The sequence below is a fragment of the Etheostoma cragini genome, chromosome 22, assembly GCF_013103735.1.
Source record: "Etheostoma cragini isolate CJK2018 chromosome 22, CSU_Ecrag_1.0, whole genome shotgun sequence".
Taxonomy (NCBI): Eukaryota; Metazoa; Chordata; class Actinopteri; order Perciformes; family Percidae; genus Etheostoma; species Etheostoma cragini.
Genome location: NC_048428.1, coordinates 8,767,219 through 8,793,310, shown reverse-complemented (window position 1 = coordinate 8,793,310; position 26,092 = coordinate 8,767,219). Strand labels below are relative to the sequence as shown.

The following is a 26,092-nucleotide window of genomic DNA, read 5'->3' as shown; positions in this document are numbered from 1 at the left end:
TGATTTTTGGAAAATGGCTGCAATGAAACAAAGAGTGAAGAATTTAAAGGGGTCTGAATACTTTCCGTACCCACTGTAAATACAACTTAAAATCATGAAAAGCTCCATTACATTCATTCAGCTTGCATCTTCAGAAGTAAGGTCTTGAACTTCTCTTTTAAAATCAGATGGAGAATCATTAAGCCAACCTATCATGTTATACAATGTGAGTTGTTGCGTCAGAATTCAACAGAACTTGAGTGATGATTTACTACGACAAAATGGGCCCTTGTTGTTGTGTTGTGTTTTTACAGCCTCTATATTGTCTCCTATAGAACTTTGCCTGCACCTCACCAGTGAGGAGGGGCACACTACTACTACTGCTCCTATAAAACGTCACGTCAAAATCTGACTGGTTTCCCCCCCACTGTCCCTGTGATTTTAACTCTTTAGAGAGAAAAATACCTTTTTATCTAAGAGGAATTTGACCTGTGCGTAGTCGGCAATCTCAAAATCATGCCTATGTGTCCGTTATGTTTGGTGGACAGACGAGACTCGGTCCAAGAAGGAGCTGATAACATTTGCATACCGCATAAAAATGAAATGGTTTTGAAAGAAGACAAAGGGAGCTGAAGGTGAAATAAGCCCCCGATGCTGTTCCTCCCTCTTTATTCAGGTTCAAGGTTACCCCACCCTGATCATGTTCAAGGCGGGGGAGCAGGGTGACGAGCATCATGGCGGCCGGGACCTGGAGAGCCTGCACAGCTTTGTGATGAGGCAGGCGAGAGACGAGTTGTAGAAACGGCCAAGTCAGCACTCCACGCTCCACCACCCTGCATATCTGGCCAGTAGGACACCACTCTCTCTCCCACAGTAGCCAAACCTCTCTCAATCTTTCTCTCCAGTCGGGTTCTCTTAGAAAGGAGTCAGCAATGACAGACTGCAGTCTGGTCTTTCTCCTGTGTTCAAGACAGAACGATTCAGTAGAGTGTTTGGGATGTGAATGTGTTTCTCATTGCGTTTGCCGAACCGTAAACTCCCATTATGGAGAATACTATTGTATTGGTTGGCTCTGGGAATGAAATATGTTGGACAACCACTTTGCAAGCACTGCTAAATCAATCAAAACCGAAATGTCTCGCACTGATAAAATGCTATCAAGATGGTAAAGGACAGAGGTCCCAGTTTCTGCCTGTTATAGAAAACAATTGTTTCTGATGAACTTCTGTTGCCATTTAACTTTTGTTATGTTAAATGCAAATTTTTTTACATGGGATCTGTTGTTAAATCACAAGCCATTAATGTTCCCGTACTGTCAGGCAGAAGTTTGTAAAGTTTGTGTCACCCAAATGTGAAGTTTGAGTGTTAAGTTGAGGGTACTTTCAATCCATGCCAGGGATGGCCTAACGGACTTAACTCTCAGGGAAACGCCCACAGACTAGAAGAAGAAGTGATGGAGGCATCATTTTTATTACGGGTCTGATGATGGCACATGGACTATTTTCTCTTAATGATGAGGCAAGAACAAGCTGAATTATAAATGCTTGGTAAACTAAGCACCTCAATTGTGCGTCTTACCCTTTTTCTGACTCCTGTGATCTCAATCAGCCTTCCCTCTCTTCTTCTCCTAGCATCAGGGTCTCAGGCCTGGACCATGTTGCCCCATATCTCCATTACTGAGCTTTTAAGAGTTACTACTTTCATAAAATCTGCCCCTTCATCTTATTCTCAAATGTAGTACAAATGTGTGTTGGTTGCTGGTGTGGTATATCCCTCAGGCCAGGCCCGTGGGTAACGCATTTGGGAACCAGTGAGTGGAGCATTAGAAGACAGTCAAAGGTTAGGACCTTTTGCATGAGAAATGAAGCTCCATTCTGGTAGTGGCACTGAAGTCTGGTCCTCTTCTTGAGGAAATGATCAGTTTCATCAGAGCTTTTACAAGCTTCCTTCTGTAGTTGGACATTTTTGTAATTCACTGTAGATCAGTGTCAGGTGGTCCTACTCGCACATCATCTTTCTGACTGATTGTTATCTATTCTTCTCCATAGTGATTTAAACCAGCTGCATTGTGGGTCTTTGTGGGGGGGCTGGTTGTACGATACAGCTACACCAGCTGCTGGTTTCTAAGTCTCACTGAACTGGAAAAAGATGCATCATTTGATTGTAACCAAAATCAACCATAACTTGGCTGGTCTTAATTTCCCACTGACTATAGCCACTCTTCCAATGAATTATTCCAACTTAAGTCTGCTGTTAGATAACCATCCACACCGGTTAATCAGTGTTTAAAGGTTCAACAGTCAAAGGCCAAGAAAATGTAATCTGTCCCAGACCTGGTTCTGATGGGATTTGCAGTTTCTTTTCAGTGTGTTTTTGTGAATGACTCCACCCACCTGTTAGTCTGCGCTTATTACACTGCTAATGCTCTTTGACCCTGGTTATGTGAAAAGAATGCAGGCCATCATTTATTGAAAACCCAGGTACACAAACAGTCAGACAGGTTGTTTTTTTGTCGGTAAATCTTTTTTATGGATAGCACAGTATTTCTTTTCCTTTGGAGTCATGGGTTGTGCACTACCCATGGATTTTGTACAAAAAGACTGAATAATGGCAAGTTGTAACATGAGATTTCATAATAAAAAATTCAAAAATAAGTTTGTATTTTCATTTTGTTCTTGCATTTGTGTTTGTTAGGGTAGGTGATTTTTCTTTATAATAAAGAGGTGCAATAAATAAGCTGAGAATGTACAAGTATTTACAAAAAAACAGTCTAAACATGATCACAAATGTAAACAGCAGCTTACCAGAGGTATATTTTGTAATGTATGATGGTTAGGCACATACGGTATTTTGATTCTGGTTGGTATTAGTTTTTCATAAAAATGTTCTTAAAAAAAAAAAAAAATGTCATTCAAAGCTCACAGTAACACGTTCAATTGGAAAGACGTTGCCACTGGACACAGATCTCAACATAATTTTACCCTCAGGGTTGAAAAAGCAAAAGGCTAATTTCAGAAAGCTGGCACAGACACCGTTCTGCCGGCTGTTTTTGACTCTCTGAATGTTTTTCCACGATCTCTTGATGGGTTGTCAGGGGTGGAAGAGTTTGTTAACTTTGCGAGTGCAGCAACATGGAAATGGCCATTTGCGGTATGTCGTAGGGATAAAGCTGTATTCTTCGGTTCTTTGGAGAAAAACATCAGTTTAGCCACAACATGCATCATGTTGAACCAGCCTGGTGAATCGCAGCTCAGCGTGAGCCCGGCAAATATTGACACGGAGAGGATATTTGGAGCAGTGCGCTATTAAAATAGCCTGCGGTCACTTTGGTCCAGTCCATATTATATTTTAGGAGGGCAAATATGGCTTAAGAAGAAAATACATTTGCAAAGAGGAAGGAAATAAGAATCTACTGACTACAATGTATCATTCATTTAGTATTAGATTGTTTGAGTTAACGTTTGCACTGAAAAGGAAACACTTTGTATTATCCAATCCCACTTACACCATTTCTACACACTTTCTTTTGTCGGAGAAGGGGAAAAGAAAGCAGCACTCTGACGGGTCCCGAAACAGTTCAGTTTTGCCCTTTCCCTCTCAATGAGTGAGAAGGCGCACATACACACACTTCCATAAACATAATATACAAATTTATATTCACTTCATCCTACACACACATTCACTCTCTTAGTTGCAGACCCATTAAGTGAAGACTGTTCAGCTAATAGAGAAGATGATTGACAACTTGGTGGCTCAACACTGTCAAGTTTCCTATAGACAACATCCATAACGGTCCCCTCTTAGTATGATGAAGAAAATAATGTTTGTGCTATCAAATGGATGTTTTGAACTGTTCAAGATGATTTGAATAGAACATGGGAATGATCTTTCAGGGCGGCCATTCCTTGCAGGCTGAAGGATTTGGGCAGGGAGCTGGTGTCTAGTTGAGGTCAACATTACCCAGGAGTCACCGGTGCAGAAGAAGACCTTTGCAACCCAACTTCCAATCAAGAGTTATTAACCCCTGAGGCTGGTGTCAGTGGCAGCCGCAGGCCCGCACCACCATGTTCTTGTATTTCTTCAGAATGACGTTGGAGTTGTCGTCAAAGTAGAGCACGGAGATGGCGTGGAGCTTGGTGGGGGCACAGCATGGTTTTGGTACGTTCTCTGGGTTCATCAGGTGCACCTGGAAATCAAAAGGAACTGATTTAGGCCCCCTTATGGTTCAATCTGCATTTGCCAGAAAATGAATAAATAAATAAATTGAACTACTTTAAAAAAACAAAAGAAATAAGACAGCTTTTAAAGGGACCCTCAGCAATTCACCGCAACACTTTCATTAAATAGGTAAAGTCATAAGAGACCGATTTAAAAAGATAATTGTCAAAATCGAGGTAGCAGAACCCATATATATGGCCATTAGTCCATAGTACAGGACAAGCTCCAAAAACACTTCATTCCCCATAATGCAACTCAATAATGTCTTACTAGACTCTACCTTCCTGCATGTTATCAACCCTGCCCTAAATTTGTAATGCGACTTAAAAACTCAAGCCCATACACGTAACTTTAGTAGTACTCTTCATGACAAATGAACTTACCTTCATGTGTAAAATCAGAGGAGTAACTTTTTAAGTAAACTGTGTTTTATAATAACTGGATTACGATGTATAGTTAATTACAATACATTCCTTTAAACAGAGTTGCAGAATATCTTGTTGCACTATGGCTACAATGCTCCTAAATCCCTCAGAGGAACAACAACCTGGCAGGTTGTGTTCAGAATATACTGAGCATGGTAGGGTCCTGTGTTGGTCGTACCAGGGTCTGCACGATGGCGTGGTTGGTGGCGTTCATGTGGGCATTGAGGGGGAAGGAGCACTCTCCGTCACAGTAGTTGGCTGCGTAGCCTTCAGGAGCAATGATCCAGTCCTGAGAGAAACACGGGACAGTCCGAGCAGATGAAAACAACATATTAAGGCCTGCAGGTCTGGTTCCATAATTCCACCAAACTAGTGACTAAGAAGCCTTGCAGCTCAATATTACCATGTGTTTTACAGCTGTATGAATTAGTAGTTATTCCTAATAACGAGGGGATGTTACAGTAGCCAACCTGACTCCTGTTGGTAAATTTGGTGTTAATCCGATCTTTAAGACCATCCCTGTTCTAACACGCCTGTCTGTAGAATCACTCGGGGAAGCAATACTTCTCCCTCCCTTCCTCCCTTCCTTCCTCCCTCCCTTCCTTCCTTCCTTCGTTCCTCCCTTCCTTTTACAGTTTTGCTCAGACAAATTCTCTGCATGTTTTATCTCTTTCTAACTGTCTGTTAATAGCGTCTCTCTCTCTGTCATCTGTCTGTCTTAGTGTCCAGCTCCCTTTGTGTGTGTGTGTGTGTGTGTGTGTGTGTGTGTGTGTGTGTGTGTGTGTGTGTGTGTGTGTGTGTGTGTGTGTGTGTGTGTCCTCTAGATGTCAGTGCTGTGTTAAGAGCCCACAGCTTCAGCTTGTTTGGTAGGATGTACGTGACTCTGCCCTTTCATTTCTTCCTCTGTCAGTGTCCTTGTAAACACACACAGTCTATACTTCATTCTCTTCCCACCGAGATACTTTAACTGACGTTTTCTCTTTTGACCACCGTAGCTTGACAGCAGTAGCTATATATCGACCTAGTGGTGTTTAGACTGAGGTTACGGTAGAGTGCCTTCATATTATATGAGGAAGTGGCAGTTTGGAGTAAGCAATTAAGACACCTGTCTTCCACGAGGCAGCTACTTGATACACCTGCTGGTGAAAAAGTGATTGGCACATGTTGTTGGTTACAGTATAAAGTAACTCGGTCCTGTAGCTTAATGACTACTGCACGTTGAAGAAGACGCTTTGTGCCTTTTGACTTGGCATGAATGTATAAAAAGAGACTTGATTATTCAAGATATATACAGTCCACCTTATTATGTGTAGATGTACACCCAATTTCTAGTGTTTATGGCTTCTCATTTAACCAAATTCCATATTTTAAGGTTGGTGTTAGCCTCTAAAATTGTCCTACCTACAGTATGGCACCTAGCTGTCAGTAAACATCAACCCTAAAGTTGTCTGGCTTAACAGATGTACATTTCTGAGATAAAGCCTGACAGGATGTGCCTTCCCTTCTCTTCTCGCTATCGGGGCTCAGCGCCGCCCAGCTTTGTAGTACATAGTAGTTGTATATATACAATATTATATATATTTGTAGTATATAGTTTGAAGAAATCCAAACATGCCGGAGCGGTTTGGTGTAGCCAGACCTTACTCCAGCTCTGACAGAGCTGTGGAGATGGGTCTGGCAATGTGAGACTAGGCCTAAAGAGTCTACCTTACCTGTTCACCCAACGTGTATTAGGATTTGTTTTGAATGACCTGAATGAGAAAATGTTCCTTACCTGCCAGCCCAGCTCTCTGAAGCTGACATAGAGCTCGTGTCTTCTGCATGCCGTCTTCTGATCGCTGCTGTTGTAATCTGCAACAGAACAACAGAAATCCTCAGGAAATTGCATCTTGCCCCCATACTTCACATAGTTTTGCCCAAATTTGTTAACAACCCTTGCCTGGGTAAATTGTTCCTAATTAAAGCTTATGAAAGCAGCTCATGACATTCAGAATCGGAGAGCAGAAGAACAACACAATACGCCTCATGTAATGCAGTGGGTGGAGACATGCGAGGGCGTAGATCAGAGCACAGGAACAAGCGCTCATTGCAGCGGTCACTGTGCTGTATGTGCTTTACACTCATCTGCTGGCTGATTCATTTGAACGCACGCCTAATTGAATTCATCAGCATTCAAATATTGCTTGGCCCGAGCGCAAGTGGTGACACAGTGACGACTGTGTTTATGGACTCTCCGGTCCTGCAGTTTGTTCTTAACTCTGCAGCAGCAGGGCAGACGGCTGCAGACAGTCCAAGGTATAGCTTTGGTTTTGACAGTCGCGAAGGTCATTGCTGGCAACGGTCCCACCGCTGAAGTCAAGATGGTGACACCGACTTTCCACTGACGCTCTCTCCCGCTCACTCCCTCTCTCTCACCTCATTGATTTTATTGTGATCTTTTTCTTCACAAACCCCCCCCAAGAGAAAAAAAAAGAGAAGGAAAAATGGCACTGGTTAGGGGCCCGTACTCTCAAAAGAGTTTCATCCAAATAACCCATGTGGTGTAGCAGTTGTCCCTTAAAATTCACCCTAAAACAAACTTAGCGTGGCGTCGTGATGGCCCCACAATCCAACACTTCAGCCTTAAGCCCGCAAGTGCTTTTAATTGTAGTTGGTTGTCGGTCTGGTCTGCACTCGCTCACATTGCAAAGTTAATTATAAAACCATTACCCACTAAAAACCTTCTAGTGGTTGCCTATTTTGTTTTGTGTGTGTGTCTGCACTTGTCATTAGGGTTACAATACTGGTTTCTGCTTCCATGTTTAGCGAAGATATTTAGACTACAATAACTTTACACAATGCAAAAGAATTCATTGCTCCGAGTCTGTCTGCATCTGGCTGTCACGTCCAAAACTGTCATCGGCACGTCTATCCAGATTTACTCATTGCATCATCTGTCTGTTTGGTGGAGCCACTTATACTGTCGAGCCGTGCAAACATGGCTATTTGCTTGTCATAGGCAATAAATAGAGAGGATCTGTTTGCCTAAAGAAACAATCCCCACATCATACACCGTACAGACGTGTGTGTGTCAGAGAAAAAGAGTGTGTGAGTCAGACCCTAGACGAAGATTTGTCACTCAGTCCCAGCCACCTGCCTCAGTAACTCACCAACAGCAGCCTTGTTTAGTCAGCTGGACACACACACACACACACACACACACACACACACATCGTAAAGGTCATTGATGTTTGGTCCTTCCATGTCTCTGTCTATCATTCATTGCCACCGGCACTTAGTGTACACACACACACACACACACACACACACACACACACACACACACACACACACACACAAATGACCTGATGTTTATCTGTTTAACAGCCAAATCCACTTAGCCACACATTAAAACCTAGAGTTGTAGTTCTAAATGGCCAGCCCTCGTTGCTTTAAGATTTCATCATCAAATTAAATTTCATGTGAACAGACGCCCTGACCAGTGACCACACTGCCCAGACTTGGGACTGGGAGGTTTAGCTGGACTCGTCTCAAGTTAAAGAAAAAGAAAAAAAGAGAGAGACAGAGAGAAGAAGGGAGAACAAGTTGGATTTGTCATTTGGATTCACCTCAGCTTGAAGTAAATGGCGAGAGAGGAAAAGAGAGAAGAGTCAGACAGAGCAAAGAAAAGAGAGGGATGGCACTAAGTTTGGGCATCAGTTTTTACCCTCTGCACTGAAAATGATTAATAACAATAGTTTATTTTTTATTGCAGCATGAATATGTCATCTGATTAAAGAGGGGTCATTCTGTAAGAAACAGGAAATGAAAGGTGAGACTGGCAACGCCACACGGCTGCGGGTTGAAGTCAAATGTTCATCCGTAACCATCAAATACAGTCAGGTGTTTCCCCAGTTTACAGTTCCTTCCTTTCCAATCGGAAGGGCAGTTCACTGGATGTCTGCTAATGTGGAAATACAGAGTTTATATGCGTATGTACTGTATGTAAGTGTGTGTGTGTCCATGCATTTGCTGTGCATTCAGGCCCACATGTTTGGCTCCATGTGAGTACAGATGATACACATGGATACGGGGTCACATATGCTCAGCCTGCCTCCCTGTGGACCAACGGATCTGCCAGAGCCTTCAACAGCCGAGAGTGTTTGGATTTAACAGATTTACTATATGGAGAGTGGAGACCTTCACAAATGAGGAAACAGGCTGGTCCTAGATCAGCTGCTGTAGGATTGGACTGATTCTTCCTTTAGTTAAGACAATCAAACACTTTTCCCCCTGCTTTGTAAAGAAACATTTGCAGTGTGTATATACAGGAAACCTCCAAGGACAGAGGCGAAGTTCCATTGAAAGAACAAAGCTGATTGGCTCAGTGTCTTGGCTGACCTGATGTGAACTGAAGGTGATGTTTAGAGAAAGGGGAATTGACACATGACAGTCTTATAGGAAGACGGGGCTTTCACACAGTTCATGTATAAACATTTATCGGAATATGGTTTTACTGGGGTGTTAAATCATTTTAGGCTTATTTCAATGCCAGTCAACATGTCCCTGTTAATACCTATCACACTTATGTTTCTGTACTCAATTCTTCCTAACACACACACACACAAACACACACACACACAAACAAACACACACACACACACACACACACACACACACACACACACACACACCCCTCCATCACCTTTAAAAGATTCACTATATGGTTTCTATACAGATTTCTATGGTTGCTGGCAGAGTGGCGAAATCTCATCATCTCCTTTGATTTCTTCTTTTCCTCGGACTTCTTTGGCATAAACAAGATTTGCTTGATGATACATCAAGCAAATATATATCTAATATTATTATTATTAATATTATTATTATATATGTAATATATAAAAAAAAGAAAAGATAAGTATTCTTCTATTTGTTAGAATAATTATATGTTATGTATGTATACACCCTGTGCAGTAAGATATTCAGTTTCAACGATCATCAGAATTAGGAATTAAAGTCAATTGAAGAGTTGGATTTATGTATGAAGAAAAAATAGCAATAAATAAAATACAATCTCCAAATGTCCACAATGGTTCAGTTTAAAAAGAAATTGCATTTAGACACTGTCCTGACATTGAATGCAGCAGTGAGATTATATTATTTATAACTCGCTTTAAGAACACAGTTCATATCTCCAGCAAAACACACACACACACACACACACACGCACGCATTTACACTCTGTGGGGCTCTTTAAGAGGAATAAAGCTGATATTTACTGTGGGCTTTCATTGAGTGTAAAGGCCCAGATTTGTGGTGCCCATAAACCACATCTCCCCTTCCTGCCTGTAAAAATTTGCACACACAGCTACCGTTGAGCTCCGGCTCCCATGAGGCTTCCATTCATTTCTTTTTCCTTTCCTTGACAGAGGAAAACCTACTCTAAACATACTCCACAGTACATATTATACTCATTTATATACTACTACTATACAAATTAAAAGTATGTGCATACTATGTATTACAGTAGGTTTTTGTTTTACATTGGAGGTCTGCACAAAAAATTAATACAAAACAAAAATTAAAAAGGCCACTCTAAACACAGATTTACTGTATTGGGGGGGTCTGAGGGGTGTCCAAAAACCAATCAGTATCTAGTGTTATGGTTAGGGTTCATCCGTGAAGAGAACACCTCTCCAAAGTGCCAGATGCCATCGAATGAGCATTTGCCCACTCAAGTCGGTTAATACGACAAACTGCAGTCAGGTAGAGAGAGAGAGAGAGAGAGAGAGAGAGAGAGAGAGAGAGAGAGAGAGAGAGAGAGAGAGAGAGAGAGAGCGCGAGATGAACCCTAACACCAGTTACCGAGTGGTTTTCAGACCCCCCCAAGACAGTAAAACTGCACATTTTAGAGTGGCCTTTTATTGTGCCAGCCTAATGCACACCTGTGCAATATTCCATCCGTCCATCCATCCATCAAGCTCCGACTGGGGGATCTCGAGGTGTTCCCAGGCCAGGTTGGAGATATAATCCTTCCACCTAGTCCTGGGTCGTCCCCGAGGCCTCCTCCCAGCTGGACGTGCCTGGAACACCTCCCTAGGGAGGCGCCCAGAAGGGACACTTACAGATGCCTGAACTACCTCAACTGGCTCCTTTTAACACAAAGGAGCAATAATTCAGATGGTTTTATGACGCTCATTCATTAAAGGTATTAGTTTGACATTTTGGAAAATATGATTATTCAATACCACATAGCTTAGCATAAAGACAGGAACCAGGGGGAAACAGCTAGCCCTGCTCTGTCCAAAGGTAAAATCCACCTACAACACCTCTGAAGCCCACTAAGTAATGTCTTGTTTGAGCTGATATTTTATTTTCACAGTGTAAAAACAAGATTTCCTTTGAGCATCGGCAGCACTAAAGAACCAACGCATGAATTGTAGTTTGACCTGCTTCATGCTCTGCTGTCAGCGCCACAATATTTAAATATCAAATGGAAGCAGGATTTCCTTTACTGACATGGCACTGAGCTTTGCTCTCATATTAACACAGCTTACCTAACAGTGTTTAACATGGAAGTGTTTCTCTGTGAATAGACAAACATCCATTTGACACTAGAGCTCTCCATTAAAGCCTTTTCACATTGAATTTGTTGAGGTGGGGCAGCGGCTGCCGGTTCACCAGCCTGCCTATTCAATAGCAGGGGAAACACTGCTCCTTACTGAGCACTGTAGCTCTTTAACACTGAGATTTTCGATATACAGTACTGGGCTGATATTAACCCCTCACTACAGTACCTGCCATTCATTAAGCCCCCGAACACTTTCACCATCACCTACGTTATGTTATGAGGAAAAGTCTATAAGTTATATTTACAACATGTTGTTGCAAAAATACAAGAATTAAATGGTGCCAATTCAGGGTGTTTGGTTTAGGAAGCATGCGTGTGTGCGTGTGCGTGTTTGTGTGTCTGACATTTGACGTTAAAAGTAATTTCAACCCCAGCAGGCCACAATCTCTCAAACTGCCTCACTGTAATTCTATAGTTTGCTCTAGCAATTTCTCAAATCATGAGCGGGAAAAGATTGCAGCTTTTCCAGTATCAATTCCATGCCCCACAGAGCTGTTGGTGACAGAAAACTTGCGTTACATAAGTGTAGGAGCGGTTAGCAAATCCACTCACAATAAATATAACATAACTTGTTTTAAACTTAAAGGAAAAACCAACTGTCTCACAAAATGCGGTTGAAAAATAGTTTGCCCTTTCGCTCTAGTCATGCACACAGCTTCACCTGTCCCAGGTGACGTCTACATATAGAGTTAACACCCCCCTGACGTCATCATTGTCATCAATATCCCATCAGCATGATCAACAGTAATTATAATCATTATCATTTGAATATAGGTGTCAGCATGATTATAAATGACATGCATGTGAAGAGGTATAGAACAAAAATCAAGGTAATGGTTTCAACAATAGGCCCAAAGTATAAGATACAAACTGGGTCACCAACACAGAAGGAGGGAAAGAGTCCTGATGGCCTCATTCCTTCCTGAAAGGACAGAGGCCACGAACAGCGACATGAAAGGGGAATGTCACTGTTGTCCCCGATGTTACTCCTCTCGTCCCTCCCACCAACCACTACTACTGAAGTTTATCGTTGTTCCCGTCTTTCATCACAGAGGTTATAAAACCCTGCGAGGGAGCTTCGCCATGTCCAATTACTCCGACGGTAAACAAAAGGAGGTCTAGTGGTGAGGGAGTGAGGAGAATGAGGAGGTGGAGGGAGGAGAGGAGAGACAGATGACAAAAACACTGCTGGCCAAGCGCCGTGTTATTATAATTCTTTAAGCGATACTGTTAGCGTGGTCAGTCTTTTAGCTGTGCAGCTAATGACTGGCTAGGCCTAATTACAGACTGCCTGTGCTGTGCTGGGACGTGATATTCCTTCCCCGGATGGTTGTTAACTTCCCCCACAGCCAAAGCCCAACCCGACTCCCATTACCTCCCCGGCCTTCATCGCCCACAAAACCCCAAATTACCTTTAAAGGTGTTGTATTGTCCTTTAGGCAAGCATTTTCCACTGTGCACACATCAGGCACACCCAGAGGGGCCAGAAGCATCTTGCTGCTGACAAAACTATTAATGCATCCGACACAAGACCAATTTGCTCAATAAATTAGAAAACAAGACATTAGTCTGCCGGGTCTGCTAATTGTTTGCTTTTGTGATTAAAATGTGAAAACCAAAGATGATTTATGACACACACTGTCACACTATTATTTCAAAACTAATGCTGCAGAAATTTATCTGGCTGAATTTGTCCTGTTATGTCATCTGGAAGACATTTGATATCACATGCCATATTAAATGCAGCTTGCTAAAATTGTGAAAATTAGGAAACAACACGGCTCACTGGGTGTACAGTAGGGAACGTAAAGGTTTAAAGTTAAAAGGTTGATTTATATTCTTTGCAGACTGAGGAAGGAATTTTAGTAATTTATGGCAAAGCAAAGCCGTCCAACCAAGTGTGTAAAATCTAAATGAAATAGACAAAAATAGCTTCAAATGAGGACAGCATTGGAACCAAACTGATATAAAAGATGCAGTAAAATCAGTGCAGTGGATAACCACGCAGGTCAAGAGTGTGCAATTTGGGCAGCAAAGAAATCTATTTTTAGAAAGCAGACGGAGCAAAGTAACTCATGCTGAAAAAGCCTCTATGTAGAAGTTAGTGCACACTAGAGCAATTAAAAATAAACACTTTGCCGCCTTCCGGCCTTAGATCTCATGTTGCTTTTTCAGAAAAAGGTAAATTATCGGTGAAATACTCCTTTAGTTGGAGCTGTGGCAGTCTGAACTGATGTTCTGTAGCTCTGTGCCAAACAGAAACTGGGGGACAACATCCACATTTTGAGCGCTCCACAAGACAGATGCTCTCCCAATCCATCCTGTCCTCCTCCCTGTCTCTGGAGTGAGTGATGCGGTATTGAAACCATATGCCCTCCTGAATTCCTCATGGATCCTCCCATCCCATCCAATCCCAGCAGTCCTACGCTGGCCTCGGACACTCGGCTGTCGCGAGGGGGGCCTCCCCGCTTCCTGTGTAGGATCTAAATATTTACACTCCCCGTCGTCCCGAGTGGCGAGGCGGAGAGGTCTTGATGTTTTGGGTTATGTAAAGTCCAATCCTCCAGGAAGCATTTTTAACAGTTTGTCCTTGTTAGAGCAGATTTCTGAGCCGATTCACTTCAGAGAAAGTTTTCCCATCCTGACATAAGCTGGGACACAAAAGCAGACTGCAGCAAACCTACCTTGTCCACAGTTTGCTTTTAAAAGTAAGAGACGGTCTATTAGCATTTACCTATTTCATTCATTATTAATGTATTTTAATTTGACAAAAATATTTCTTCATATTCGGAGAGAGAGCAACGGTGACATTCGTGACCCACATTGTGTGCACATGGTGTGCACCTTAGCCCTCTGATTCGCTAGTGTACCCCAGTATCAGTATCATCTTCAAGACATTTGGACTTAAAGTCCTAAGACATCTTAAGCCAAAGACAGCTGTCTAGAAGAGTACAGGTCTGGAGCCAAAACCGAACATGTGGTACACGCTAACTGTCCTGTAGCATAACAAATGATGAGTCTTTGTTCTCTGTTTTATCAGCCAAAGCTTTCATCCAATGCAATTACTGAGAAAAGCCCAGCAGGAATTTTACTTACAACCTGTTGTGTTACCAGCGGCACACAGTAACCTACTGAGAGAGTGAAGGAGATGCACTGAACAAACAGGAAACAGAGCCAAAGAAATTTCAGCAAGGTTTTTCATAAAGCAGTAGTGAGAACAAACTTGTCCCACAAATACTTCTGTATACCACGCAGATGGTAGAGCCATTAAATGGGGCAGGAGAAGATGCAAAATAAAGGTAAATTGGGCTGAGAATCAGCTCCACTTTGTGGCTAATTTTGCGCCTTTCTCAACCCCTGGAATCAGCTCGAGTATACTATGATTTTCACACATGATTTATCACAAGTCTCACAGGAGACCAGCAAGCAGGTGTGCAGAGCTTAAGCTGCTGTTGGGCCAAACTATTTTTTTTAACACATTGCGCATAAGAAAAGTTGGAATATATTAACTCTAAGAAGTATCACCAATTCTTAAAAAAATATATAAGGTGGTTGCCTGCTGGATACATTTTATGTATGGCTGCACACAGAACTCTCCTCTGATACATAGTAGAGCCGAAACTTTGAGCCATAAAGTCTTAATATTAACATAATGCTTCATCTGTCAAATTAGCCAAGGATCAGACCGATATTAACAGCAGACTCACTGAGCGCTAGCTCTGTGTACGCACTAGTAACACAATGAAGCCTCACAGGAGCGGCTTAGCTTTGAGTGCTGTAAAGTCTGGCCAGAATTACACAGCAGTTGAAAGGTGGGCGTATTAGGGTTTGATTTAATTTGAAAAGCTGAGGAGTTTGGGCTAATACCTGCGCATTACATCATACTGCTGAGTAGGAAGAGAAGCGGGGAGGACTAATGAGGAGCTTCAGAGGATGAGGTCACCTGTCAAGATGCATTCGCAGTCTGCGTCGTAAATCAGTGAATATTCACTAGACCGCTATTTTGTGCATCTGCCGTTTTCTTGTGTTGTCCAACATTTCTAGTGAGAACTCAAATTATTCCACGAAGTAGGTCTGTGCGGTTCTGCAACAGTTTTTCCCCAACTGCAATCAGATTGCACCACAGCACCACACTGTGAACTTAGACAAGATAGAATATACAGTACGTGTGCATATGACGTACATGTATGGGTATGTGTAGGATATGTGTATCTCTACACTTCTCACATTTTTTAAATGCTAGCTATCTTCTTTATATATCGTATTTTAACATTATTTATAATTGAATTTTTTTGCTGCAGATCGGTTTCTTTGTTTTATGATGGTCCAATGCATCGTAATTTTGTTCTACGCTGCACTTGCCAAAGTGTTTTTGGAATGACAATAAAAATAATCTTGAATCTTGAAGTGCAACATAAAAAGTTATAATTAGACTTGTTAGTGTCAAAAATTCTTCTCTAACACCACCCATTTGTCTCATATTCTAGCCTTTGCGCTAGTCTTGTTGTCTAAAGTCTTATTAACTGGATTCTCCAGCCAAACCCTATATTCAACTCTATAGCTCTACCTGTCTGGAGAGGTGACGTAGAAATTCCCTATGGAAATAAAACATTGTCCACATATTTCTCTGAAAAACGCTGTAGTCCCTGCTTAATATGCAGATTTTCAAGAAACACTTCACTACCTTTCATCCAAACAGAGAAGCTACAGTAAAAACAGACTTTGGACATCATCCCTGAGCGCAGCTTTTCATCTGATAGAGGCTGATTAGACAGATCCGGATGAAGTCAGGTCCAATTCATCAGGTTTATCAAGTGTCTCGAAGAGGGATACTTATCCACTGCTACACATCCACTGATCTCAACAGGTTAGAGATCAGCTACGGATGTGGTGAGGTTGGGTTGAAGTCCGTTTTGTGTCTGATTGTGTTCATGGTTGTATTGTTTGATGAGCTCAGTGAAGGTTCAGTGTTTGTATAGCAGACATCAGACTGACCTGCTGGGCCAAGCCCTCTGGATCCCTCCTGTGGTTGCGTGGAACGGTTGCGGTTTTGCTGGCGACGTTTTCCACCAGTGGAGCGGGCGTTGCGGATTTGCACTTCACTGACTTTGAAGAACGCCACCATGAAAGGCTGCTTCTCCAGCGCACCGTCACGTCCTATGAGCCCCGCCTCCTTGGAGCTGATGCTCTGCCCTGTTTCAGAAAACACGGCGCGTAACAAGGTAAGATTTACCATAATGGTAATGTTCATCCGCGCAAGTTGCCCAAATTACATTCTGTTGCCAGTTACTGTTATTTCGTGGACCACAGGAAGAGACTTACTTAAAATAGGTAAACTTTAAAAGTTTCTTGCCTATGGATTTATGTTGTTAGATTGTGTGTACTTTGTGCTTTAAAGGTTAAAAAAACAAACATATATGTGATGTAATCTCTTACCACTGCTTGTCTCCACGCTGACCTGCAGGCCCAGATTGTGCACTGGGCTCATCACCCACAGGTTGCTGGTGGCAGTGATGTCAAACTCCAGCCAGCCTTCCTTAGCTGCCCAGAGCCTGCGAGACTCCAGCAGGAACAGGTCTGCCTCTCTGGGAGAACATGGGAGATGACACAAAAGAACAATCGTTAAGATCATAGATAATAATAGAAATGTCTTTTTTTAACTTGACTGTGAAGCTAATTAGCCAAGGAACTGTTTGGGGGTATACTTTGCTGCCGTTTCAAAAATAAAATAAACATAATGAGTAGGAAAGAAAGAAGCCTAGCACCTTACCAATGACAGGACTCTCTGGACTCTCAAGTTAATTAGTTTATGTGGTTATTCAAGGTGCACTTTAATGATATATTTTGCAAATATAAATCCAGCTCTGTGTCATGGCTGTTTGGGCATTTTCTGAAGATGAATGGTGTTTGGCCTCTCTCTGTGACGCCAGTGCATGAAGCTCCCCGCGGAACAGAGCAGCCAAGGTCCGCCGGAGGATGCAAAGACCTCCGCTGCTCCGCCACCTTCTCGTGCACTGGCGCCTCAAAGGGAAACCGCACACCGTTCATATGCTCAAACTGCCCCACACAAAGACACATAAAAAAAAACATTGCTTGTGTAAAAATAGGCAAACTATCCCTTTAAGTTTCAGAGCAGCCAAGCTAGGTAGTTCACATGTTGGCTATGGTTGAACAGGTTTGGAAGTTTCTTTGTTTTTTTATTTAGTTGTAGGCAACTATCAAACTGTACCGGAGTCCTCAAAAAAACTTCAACTAGTTTAAGAATTTCATAAACATATTGCAATTAAAGTTTGGTAAAATCTTTCAATGCAGATGGAGCCGACAGTCAACTTGTGTCAGCTGATTGGAATAAAAAGACTAATTTGGTTAAGCAAGAGGAAAAATACAAAACTTGTGTTGGGAGATGGATAGAAATAAAGAGTTGATGCACATGAAAAGAACAGCCAACGCTTGCATGAAAATAAGTTGTTTTTGTGTCTAGTGGGCTTGACTCTGATAATTATGCTCTGTGTAGCTGTAAGTACATTGTATTTTATTGCTTTAGTAACTCAAACGACTGCATAAAATTCTAAGTCTTGGTTGTCTTGGCCAGGTCTCCCTTGTAAAAAAGATCATTGATCTCAACAGGTTTTGCCTGGTTAAATATGGGTTGAATAAATAAATAAAATAAAGTGTACAAAGCAGTGCTATTATAGCTCAGAACAGCAGAGGACTGATCTACCTCTGATGAAACACAGGAGCTGTTGGTTTTCATCACGGTAACAGTATCATAACAAAATGACAGAAAGATGGATAGCAGCACTTAACAGAAAATGCTGGGCTACACTGTATTGTACTCCACTGTAGGTTTGACCCTCCAGTCTACCTCTCTGAGGGACAGTAAAAGAGGAAGGTATTAACTTTTCGGTATCAGGCTACAGGTGTGTTTATATCATTTACAGTACCGTGTGTGAACGAAATAAGTCTTCAAAATGGAAGAATCAAATGTCAAACGGGAAGAAAAAAGTGTGGACAAGTTATTGAAAAGAGAGCACAGGAGTTGGAAAGAAAAAGACAGAGTGAGTGATAAGAGGGCCTGTCCTCCCACTGTCCAATTACAGTAGTAATAACACAGCGTCGGGTCCGTCGGACCCTCCTCCAGAGCAGACATCAAAGCCTCACAATCATCCAGGTGTTCGGAGAATGCCCTCACCAGTGGGGGGTCTATCAGAGAACCGCCTGCCGGGCCGAGGCTACTGAGAGCCTACTGTAAAACTTCTTATTGACTGACTGCTTAAATGAACTGGAATAATAAGGTCATAGGTGAAAGTTGTTTTTTTACCACAGTAAATCTCCTTTATAAGTCTTGTCAGTGAATGTTGTTAAAAACGTAACGCAAGGTTGGAGAGTGTAGCCCACAGCTGGCCAGGTTATTTCATGTGCGTTCATCTTTTAAACTGCTGAAAAGAAAAATTTGTAAGATTGTAAAAGCAAATGCAAGTCACATATTTGGATGGAGAGGATGCAGATGTCTTCATTGCAAGAAGGAGACATAACTTGGAATGTACATGCCTGTATACCCGAGCAATATTTTAAGAATGAAAATAAAAGCAACATCACCGTTAGTCCGAATTGAAATGCTTGAGAAAAACAAATAACTAAATCATCTGGTTAGGGACACTATATTAGCTGGTAAAATGCTGTTGAATGGGTTTGGGTGAGTAAAAAAGCGCCTTTGCAGCAACTTGCCCTTTCTCACCACAATGTCAGGCCTGCCACATTTCTGGAATTGTAATCTCTCACATTCCTTGCCTGCTGTTAGCGAAACCACCCCAATCAAATGAAAAGTACAAAGGGTGTCAGGCTAATTAAGCAATCTGTCATTACAGCTTAGAGTCAAGAAAGGAGTCAGGTTTTTATGGGAAGGAGGGGCATGAGGAGGTTTACGGGCTCCCCACCGATTGGGCAATTACAAAAAAAGGTACATTTTTGCGGAAGGTGGAAAATCAGAAAAAAACAACAACAAGGACTTAACAGCATATACACCGTCAAACCTTGGGCATCACATTCAGCACTGAGGACAATGAAGATAAGTACGTAACATGAGAACAGTTAAGACTTTAATGGCATATAGGCGTAATTGATATCGTCAGTGGATTCATGTGGCATCTTGAATTCATTCCTAAAAAGCACAAACCCAGCACAAGCGAATGTCCCTCACCTATAGCACACCATCCAGGCTGTAATTTTCTTCAAGGCAAAAACGCTGTCCTGCAATAATACAGAAATCAGAGCTATATAGACCCTTTAATCTCCAAATATCTCCCAAAATAAAAGGCTTTACCTCCAGGCTGGAAAGCACAACATACCCATTGTAGGGATAAAGGAATGCTGCAAATAAGTAGCTCTTAATATCCATAGAAACATTTTGACAGACAGAAAAATATATACTTTGCCCAAATCTATACTGCAGCTACTTTTTGAAGCTGAGTCAAATAGCTTTAGCATCAGTAGTGTGAGAATGTTTGGTGTAAGAGACACCAGCTTAAGGTGTTTTACTTCTTGATGATATTCAAAATAAACTAATATATGAATTAAGTGTAATATATTCAAAGGAGATACAAAGACACTTTTATGTTTCTTTGTTGAGAAAATAAAAAAAATGCAATATGAGAAAATACAATACAGAATGTTAGCCTACATATATATATCTTGAATTCTCTTCAGGTTGAGACTTGGTTCTCACTGGGGGGGGGGGGGCGCTTGATAAAACATAAATATCATTCAAATATCTTACTGGATGTGTATCTGCCCCTGCAGACGTAATGTAAATGTTTGGCATATGTGCTTATTTGGGGGGTCAGGAGGATTTTGAAGCTGTGCTATTTCTGAAAGACATGGTTTAGCTTGATTTTATAATATAAACATGGCAAGGGCCCAGTGTGAGGAAAAAAAAATATAGGGAGATAGAGTGAAACACACAGACAGAGGCAATATTTTTATACACATAATCTCGAAAGGGAAGAAGTTAACCGAGCGTGCTTTCTGTTTTCAGTAACACTCTCTCTTGTTGACTTGTTGATTCTCAGTACAACCACAGCGCAACCCCTCTGCTCTACAAGCTATGCTGAAAGGAATTTATCTTAGAAACAAAGATCGTTATGTGGGCAGTCAATGGTGAACATATACAGTCTTTTCTGGAGAAAAAGTGGATTTGTTCAATGTGCCACTAATATGGAATAAGTTTCATTTTATTTAAATTAGCCAAATACTTTCAGAAAGCCTGGGAAAAAGCTTGTTGCATTTTTTGTTCTTTTTTCCTGCTATTTAGCCTTTTGCCAATATGTTAAACCCCCAAACCCTAAGGCCATTTTTACAGTTCATTGTTCGTCTGGATTTATTTTATAAAAAAGCTTGTAAAACATCAACCCTGTTGTCTACAGTCAAGATATGAACATCTTTTTTTTCAGGACAAACTGAGTTATTAGAATATTTAGGTTGCATGAGGTCACTTAAACGTTATCAATGGTTGTAAGACCTTTAAGACAAATAAATAAATAAAACGGAACATGAATCTTCCAGATATGTATTGATATCACAGACAGAGCAGTAACACCTAAGCCATTTTCCTTTCTAAAACACTTCTCATATGTCTTGGGAGTCACACTGTGAAGAAATAATCATCATAACTTAAACAGATGACAAAATACATACATTTTTTCCAAGAAAGTCCAGACGCTTTTTCCCTCATGACATTTATTTATGCCAATAATCAACATAATAATGTCATATTTATTGATATTACACCCACAGCAATGCTACACAAGCATTTGTGTCTAAAACAGTTCTCCTATATGCAAAAATGAACATAATAAACATTATAACTCATATAAAGCACATACTATTTACATTTCTTCAAAAAAGGCCCAAATTTATAATATATAATATAAATATAAGCCAAATCTCAAACCAGTGAAGACATTATCCTCTTAGCAGGTAGATATCTATCTTGTGCACTATAGCATCTTTGTTCGCATACTAGCCAGTTTGACCGGGAGTCTTGTCCTCTTTCAGCCTCCATACTGTTGACGGTGTCTCCCATACATGGGCATACTATTGGCTTCACTTCCCTAAACACACTGAGAGCAGACATGGAGCCGCGAGCTAGCGGCATAAATAAGCAAAAACGCAATGAATTATGGACACAAAGTGGATAAATCTTGGATGTAACCGTTTGGATTTAATGCTCAACGCCACCGAAGTTCCAGGCTGGATAGAAAATCACCTGTAGAGCCTAGAAAGAGACCCCTGTAACCGCTAACTCGTTAGCTTTTAGCCACAACTTTTTGCTTGTGGGCGAGTCTCTCGGTCTCAGAGGGTTTAATAGAAAGAACACAGAATCACACATGCTGTAACCAATGTTTTCCTATGTATATGTTACTGGAAGACGTCTTTTTCATGTTTGACGTGTAACAATGTCTCGTAGAATGAGTCAAATGTTTGACATGACAATGTAACTTACTAAATAACTACAACACATAATATTTCCATTTTAAAGAGGGGTTAGCCTTGAAAAAAGGAAAACTATTTGAGTTCAAATCAGGGTTTAGCTTGTGTTTTGTTGGGGGACATGAGAGATCCACGCTGCATTTCTCAGTTGGATGGATTCAAACCAGTAATCATCCTGTCAAAACGTTATCACTGTGTGTGTGTGTGTGTGTGTGTGTGTGTGTGTTACCTGTCAGGGTGCTCCTTGACAACCTGGTAGACTTTGAGTAGGAAGGTGTCATTGCGGAAGGCGCGGCTCACACACTCCTTATAGAGGCGAAACTCTGCTGCGGTGACGGCCTCGCCCTCTGGGATCTGCGAGAGGTTGAACTTAAACTCCTTGTGGTGACGCCGCTGCGGAGAGAGCTCCCTGTCGTATTCCACTGTGGGATGGAAACACACATACACACACACAAACACACATGTAAAGGATTGTAACATTATGCACAAAGAGAATGACGGGGAAGATAATACAAAGAGACAAGCGAGAAAGCCATTACTCTCTGCATAAAGTTAAATACTGTAAATACTTAAACACTTAAGTTTTGTGCTCCTGTTCTTCAGAAGAAATAATGGTTTGATTAGATTTGTATTAAGCCAATTTATAAAGTACATTATTTCCCTTTCAGCATTGTGATATATCATTAGCTATGTTTCCATCCACACGTTTTTATCCAAATTAAGTGATAGTGAATGAAAAATGCCTTATGGAAACTCAAAGGAAATACGTCCGGTCTTATCAGATTTGATCTTGATCGATATATGGCATATGCGATAAACGCTGGTGAAAACGTTATTTGCCAAATAATTAATTGAGAGTACGTTTTAGGTTATTTTATGGTTGCAACCTGCCTCAAAACGAAGAAGAAGAAGTTTTAGTTAATTTCTGCCCATTATTTTCCACTCTGTTTGCACACATGGCGGAGACAAAGACAAATGTAAGTCAACAAACGAGGAGACAAGAGACTTTTGGAATTTAATTTATAAGGACCTCGCAAAGGAAATGCCCAACAAAGGTTAGGACAAGCCGTGGGACGTCCTCCCGAGTAAATAGAAGGTGCTCAAACAGCGATACATTTCTAAAAACAAAAGAGCGAAAATAAAAGGCAAGTTGCATCTGCATCATCGTAGAGATGTGTTGACAGCGTTGTTTTCTTATAATAGCTTGATATGTCAATATCAGCTGGCACATAAGCACTATTACAACTTGTGCATTGATCATTTCTTGGTAGATGACGTGATCCATTTGGTCTAGAAAAACTTTGTTTGCAAATGTGTGCTTGAATATTATGCAATTCAACGTGAAAATTAATGGAAACACCTTAAAATGTCTAAAATCAATTCTATATACCAATTTGATCTCAAAACAGCATGTGACGTCATTACGCACGGGTTTTTATTCGCTTTAAAGCCGTTGGACGGAAACACTCTTTCACCAGCTTTATTCCCCATGAGTTTTTTTTATTGAACTTCAGACAGTTCAATTGACAAGAAGATGGACACTAGGGTTAGCTGATCGACAGGGAAAAGACTGACACGTTACATGAGGGGAAGGGGAAAGGGGGGGGCATTGAAGGTGTGTAGAATAAGATTCATTTAGGAGATTGGTTACATTATGGAGGCTGCAAGCTGTAGGCAGACAGCTGCACACCACACGCTACCACACGGAGAACAACAAAAACGACCAAAACGGTGAAAGTCCATTCTGGTTTTCCCACAACACAACATTTGTAAATACATCTTTGAAAACCTGAACTACGTCAACATGGAAGAGTGGGGCTGGCCCAGCAAGGACAGCGACGGAGCAGTGAATGCAGAGTAGCAGACCCTTGGCGAGGGTCACTCCCGATGTGGTGGTCACCAAAGCAGGCAGCCATGTAGGAAATAGTGGCTGAACACAGCACAGCTCCTCCTAGGGCGTTTTCACACGTACCTCATTTAGTCCGACTTTTCAGTTTGATCCGAACCAAAATTACAAGCGTGAAACCCCCCCCGGACCACGGTCCGTATCAAAAGATCTAAATTTTGGTTTGATAAAAAGAGGTGGTCTCAGCCGGGACCAAACTGAACCATGGTTTGGTTCGTTTAGAGTGTGAAAGCATTTTTTTCTATGTGTTACAACCCAAAGTAGCCTAGGGTGGAGGATCCAAACAGCTTACTAATAAACTCGGGACAGAAAACAAACGTTAAATAAGGTAAATTTATTGCGCCCGCACAACACGAAGCAACTTAAAGTGATCTTCAAAAGGAAGACGAATACAGACACAGGTATGTAAGTTTGGTCTAGGAGTTTCGGACCAAAAACAAGAAGCTTTGGCAGACCCTTGTGTTACAAGACCGAGGAAGCTTCTTTAAGTAATAGCTCTGTGGTGCTTGGTGTTCAGGCTACATGAGTGAGTGAGTAACGGTGAAGGCGCTCAGAATAAAACAGCTGTTGGCTATCAGAGCAGAGAATACTTTGGTTATTTACTTGTTAAGTGGTAGTAAATGTTCAGTTTCCAAACTTTTACAAAACAAAAAGAGCCGCGGAAGTAGGGGAGCATAGCAGTCAGTAGAAAAAACTCAGACACAGAGAGGAGACAAGAGGACAGGGCCGCCAGTCTACAAACCAATCAGTTATAAGTGGATCTGAAGACGCAGCTCACGTCTGTAATGACGGCAGGACGTAGTTTTGTCATGCCTAGATCTTTAGTGTGCTTGCATAACTGCAGTGTAAAACCAAAACATACCAGCTCAAATGTGTACAGTGTAACAAAAACGTGAACCTTGCTCCGCCCTTAGATATTAAGCATAGTGGCTTGAGAAAGTTTACACACTCATGCTAAAGTTGATTAAAAAGAGAAATAAAAAAAAAAAATTGATTTGAAATTGATCTTAATGCTTTAATTAAAAAAAATTAGGAAAATACAACCTTTTAAGGACACCAATTTTCTTTGAGAATGAATAATGTATTGTAAATAAATAAATGTTCTTCCTTAAGATACAGAGGGCATAAATATACACACCCCTATGTTAAATTCCCATAGAGGCAGGCAGATCTTTATTTTTAAAGGCCAGTTATTTCATGGATCCAGGATACTATGCATCCTGATAAAGTTCCCTTGGCCTTTGGAATTAAAATAGCATCCCCACATCCATTCACAATACATAGAGATAGGCATGGGGAACTTACCATAATATCATCTCTTAATGCAAATCAAACTAGCTATTAAGCTAACTGAAACAACACCATGCCAGTCTCTAGGTATGGTGAAGGGTATGTGATGATATGGGGTTAGTTTAATTCCAAGGGAACTTTATCAGGATGCACAGTATCCTGGATCCGTTAAATAACTGGCCTTTAACGATAAAAATGTGCCTCTATGGGAATTTAACATAGGGGTGTGTATGCTTATGCCCCCCTGTATTTTAAGGAAGAACATTTATTTATTTGTCCTTTACAAAGAAAATTGGTGTCCTTAAAAGGTTGGATTTTCCTATTTATTTAATCAAGGCATTAAAATCAATTTCCAAAAGATGTTTTTTTATTCCTCTTTTTAAATCAACTTTAGCATGGGTGTGTAAACTTTCTTAAGCCATTGCGTACAGTCATCCAGGCCAGTCTCATTCTCACATTAAACGCAACACGCAGGTAAAGGAGACGATACTATTAATGTTACGAACTTAGTTAGCCTCTAGTAGCCGTGTGTCTTTGTTATACAAGCCCAAGTTAGCCAAGCTTTGTAAAAATTGCCTTTTTTGATCTTTAATGCCTTTTTATTTTATTTATCATGCATTTTCTACACAGGATGAAATTGCATATTTACAAACAGGGGTTCAGTGTAGATATTCAGTAGTGATAAGTGGATATCCTTTTCACAGACGCTGCTCTGAGGTCGACCACAGAAGCCTTTAAAACGATCACATGTGATTTATACTTAAGGTCTATTAGGTTTCGTGGCTTCTAGATTCCCTAAATAAACCCCTGTTATCATCAGTCCGAAGCAAAAGCACATGTTTTTTCCCAGCGGAAGCAAACTTCTGAGACCTTCTGCGACCACTTCTGACAGCATGAAATGACAAAAACCAACAAATGTGCTCCGTCCTATGCTTTTAAGTGCAATATGCGCCATAATGATAATGTGTTCTCCGGGGATTTGGTTCCCGTCTCAGCTGGAGGTTTGCCTCCCACAGCAAAGAGTCAGTTTGTTGACGGACACACAGAGTGAGAAGAGGGAAATGAATAAAGAGGGACAAGTCGAGTGCAATTAGAAGGTTGCGTACAGAAATACCAATGCAGAAATAAACTGTAAATGCTAAGCCTAAAAATGTGCTATATTCTGCAAAACACACA

At 41.2% G+C, this 26,092-nt stretch overlaps 2 protein-coding genes across 2 annotated transcripts in view; one reads left to right on the top strand and one right to left on the bottom strand.

Annotated features, from left to right (window-relative positions):
- The window catches only part of txndc5 (thioredoxin domain containing 5), a 10,166-nt gene extending 7,533 nt beyond the window's left edge, over positions 1 to 2,633 (top strand). Inside the window, exon 10 of the mRNA XM_034862698.1 lies at positions 656 to 2,633. Within this exon, the coding sequence (XP_034718589.1) occupies positions 656 to 778 (123 nt within the window). The 3' untranslated portion in view covers positions 779 to 2,633. The remainder of the gene's footprint in view (positions 1 to 655) is intronic.
- A 59-nt stretch (positions 2,634 to 2,692) lies between these two features.
- The window catches only part of bmp6 (bone morphogenetic protein 6), a 49,331-nt gene continuing 25,931 nt past the window's right edge, over positions 2,693 to 26,092 (bottom strand). Inside the window, exons 2-7 of the mRNA XM_034862697.1 lie at positions 21,950 to 22,142; positions 16,669 to 16,817; positions 16,228 to 16,425; positions 6,397 to 6,473; positions 4,801 to 4,911; positions 2,693 to 4,165 (exon numbers count right to left, since the gene is read on the bottom strand). Of these exons, the coding sequence (XP_034718588.1) occupies positions 4,016 to 4,165; positions 4,801 to 4,911; positions 6,397 to 6,473; positions 16,228 to 16,425; positions 16,669 to 16,817; positions 21,950 to 22,142 (878 nt within the window). The 3' untranslated portion in view covers positions 2,693 to 4,015. The remainder of the gene's footprint in view (positions 4,166 to 4,800; positions 4,912 to 6,396; positions 6,474 to 16,227; positions 16,426 to 16,668; positions 16,818 to 21,949; positions 22,143 to 26,092) is intronic.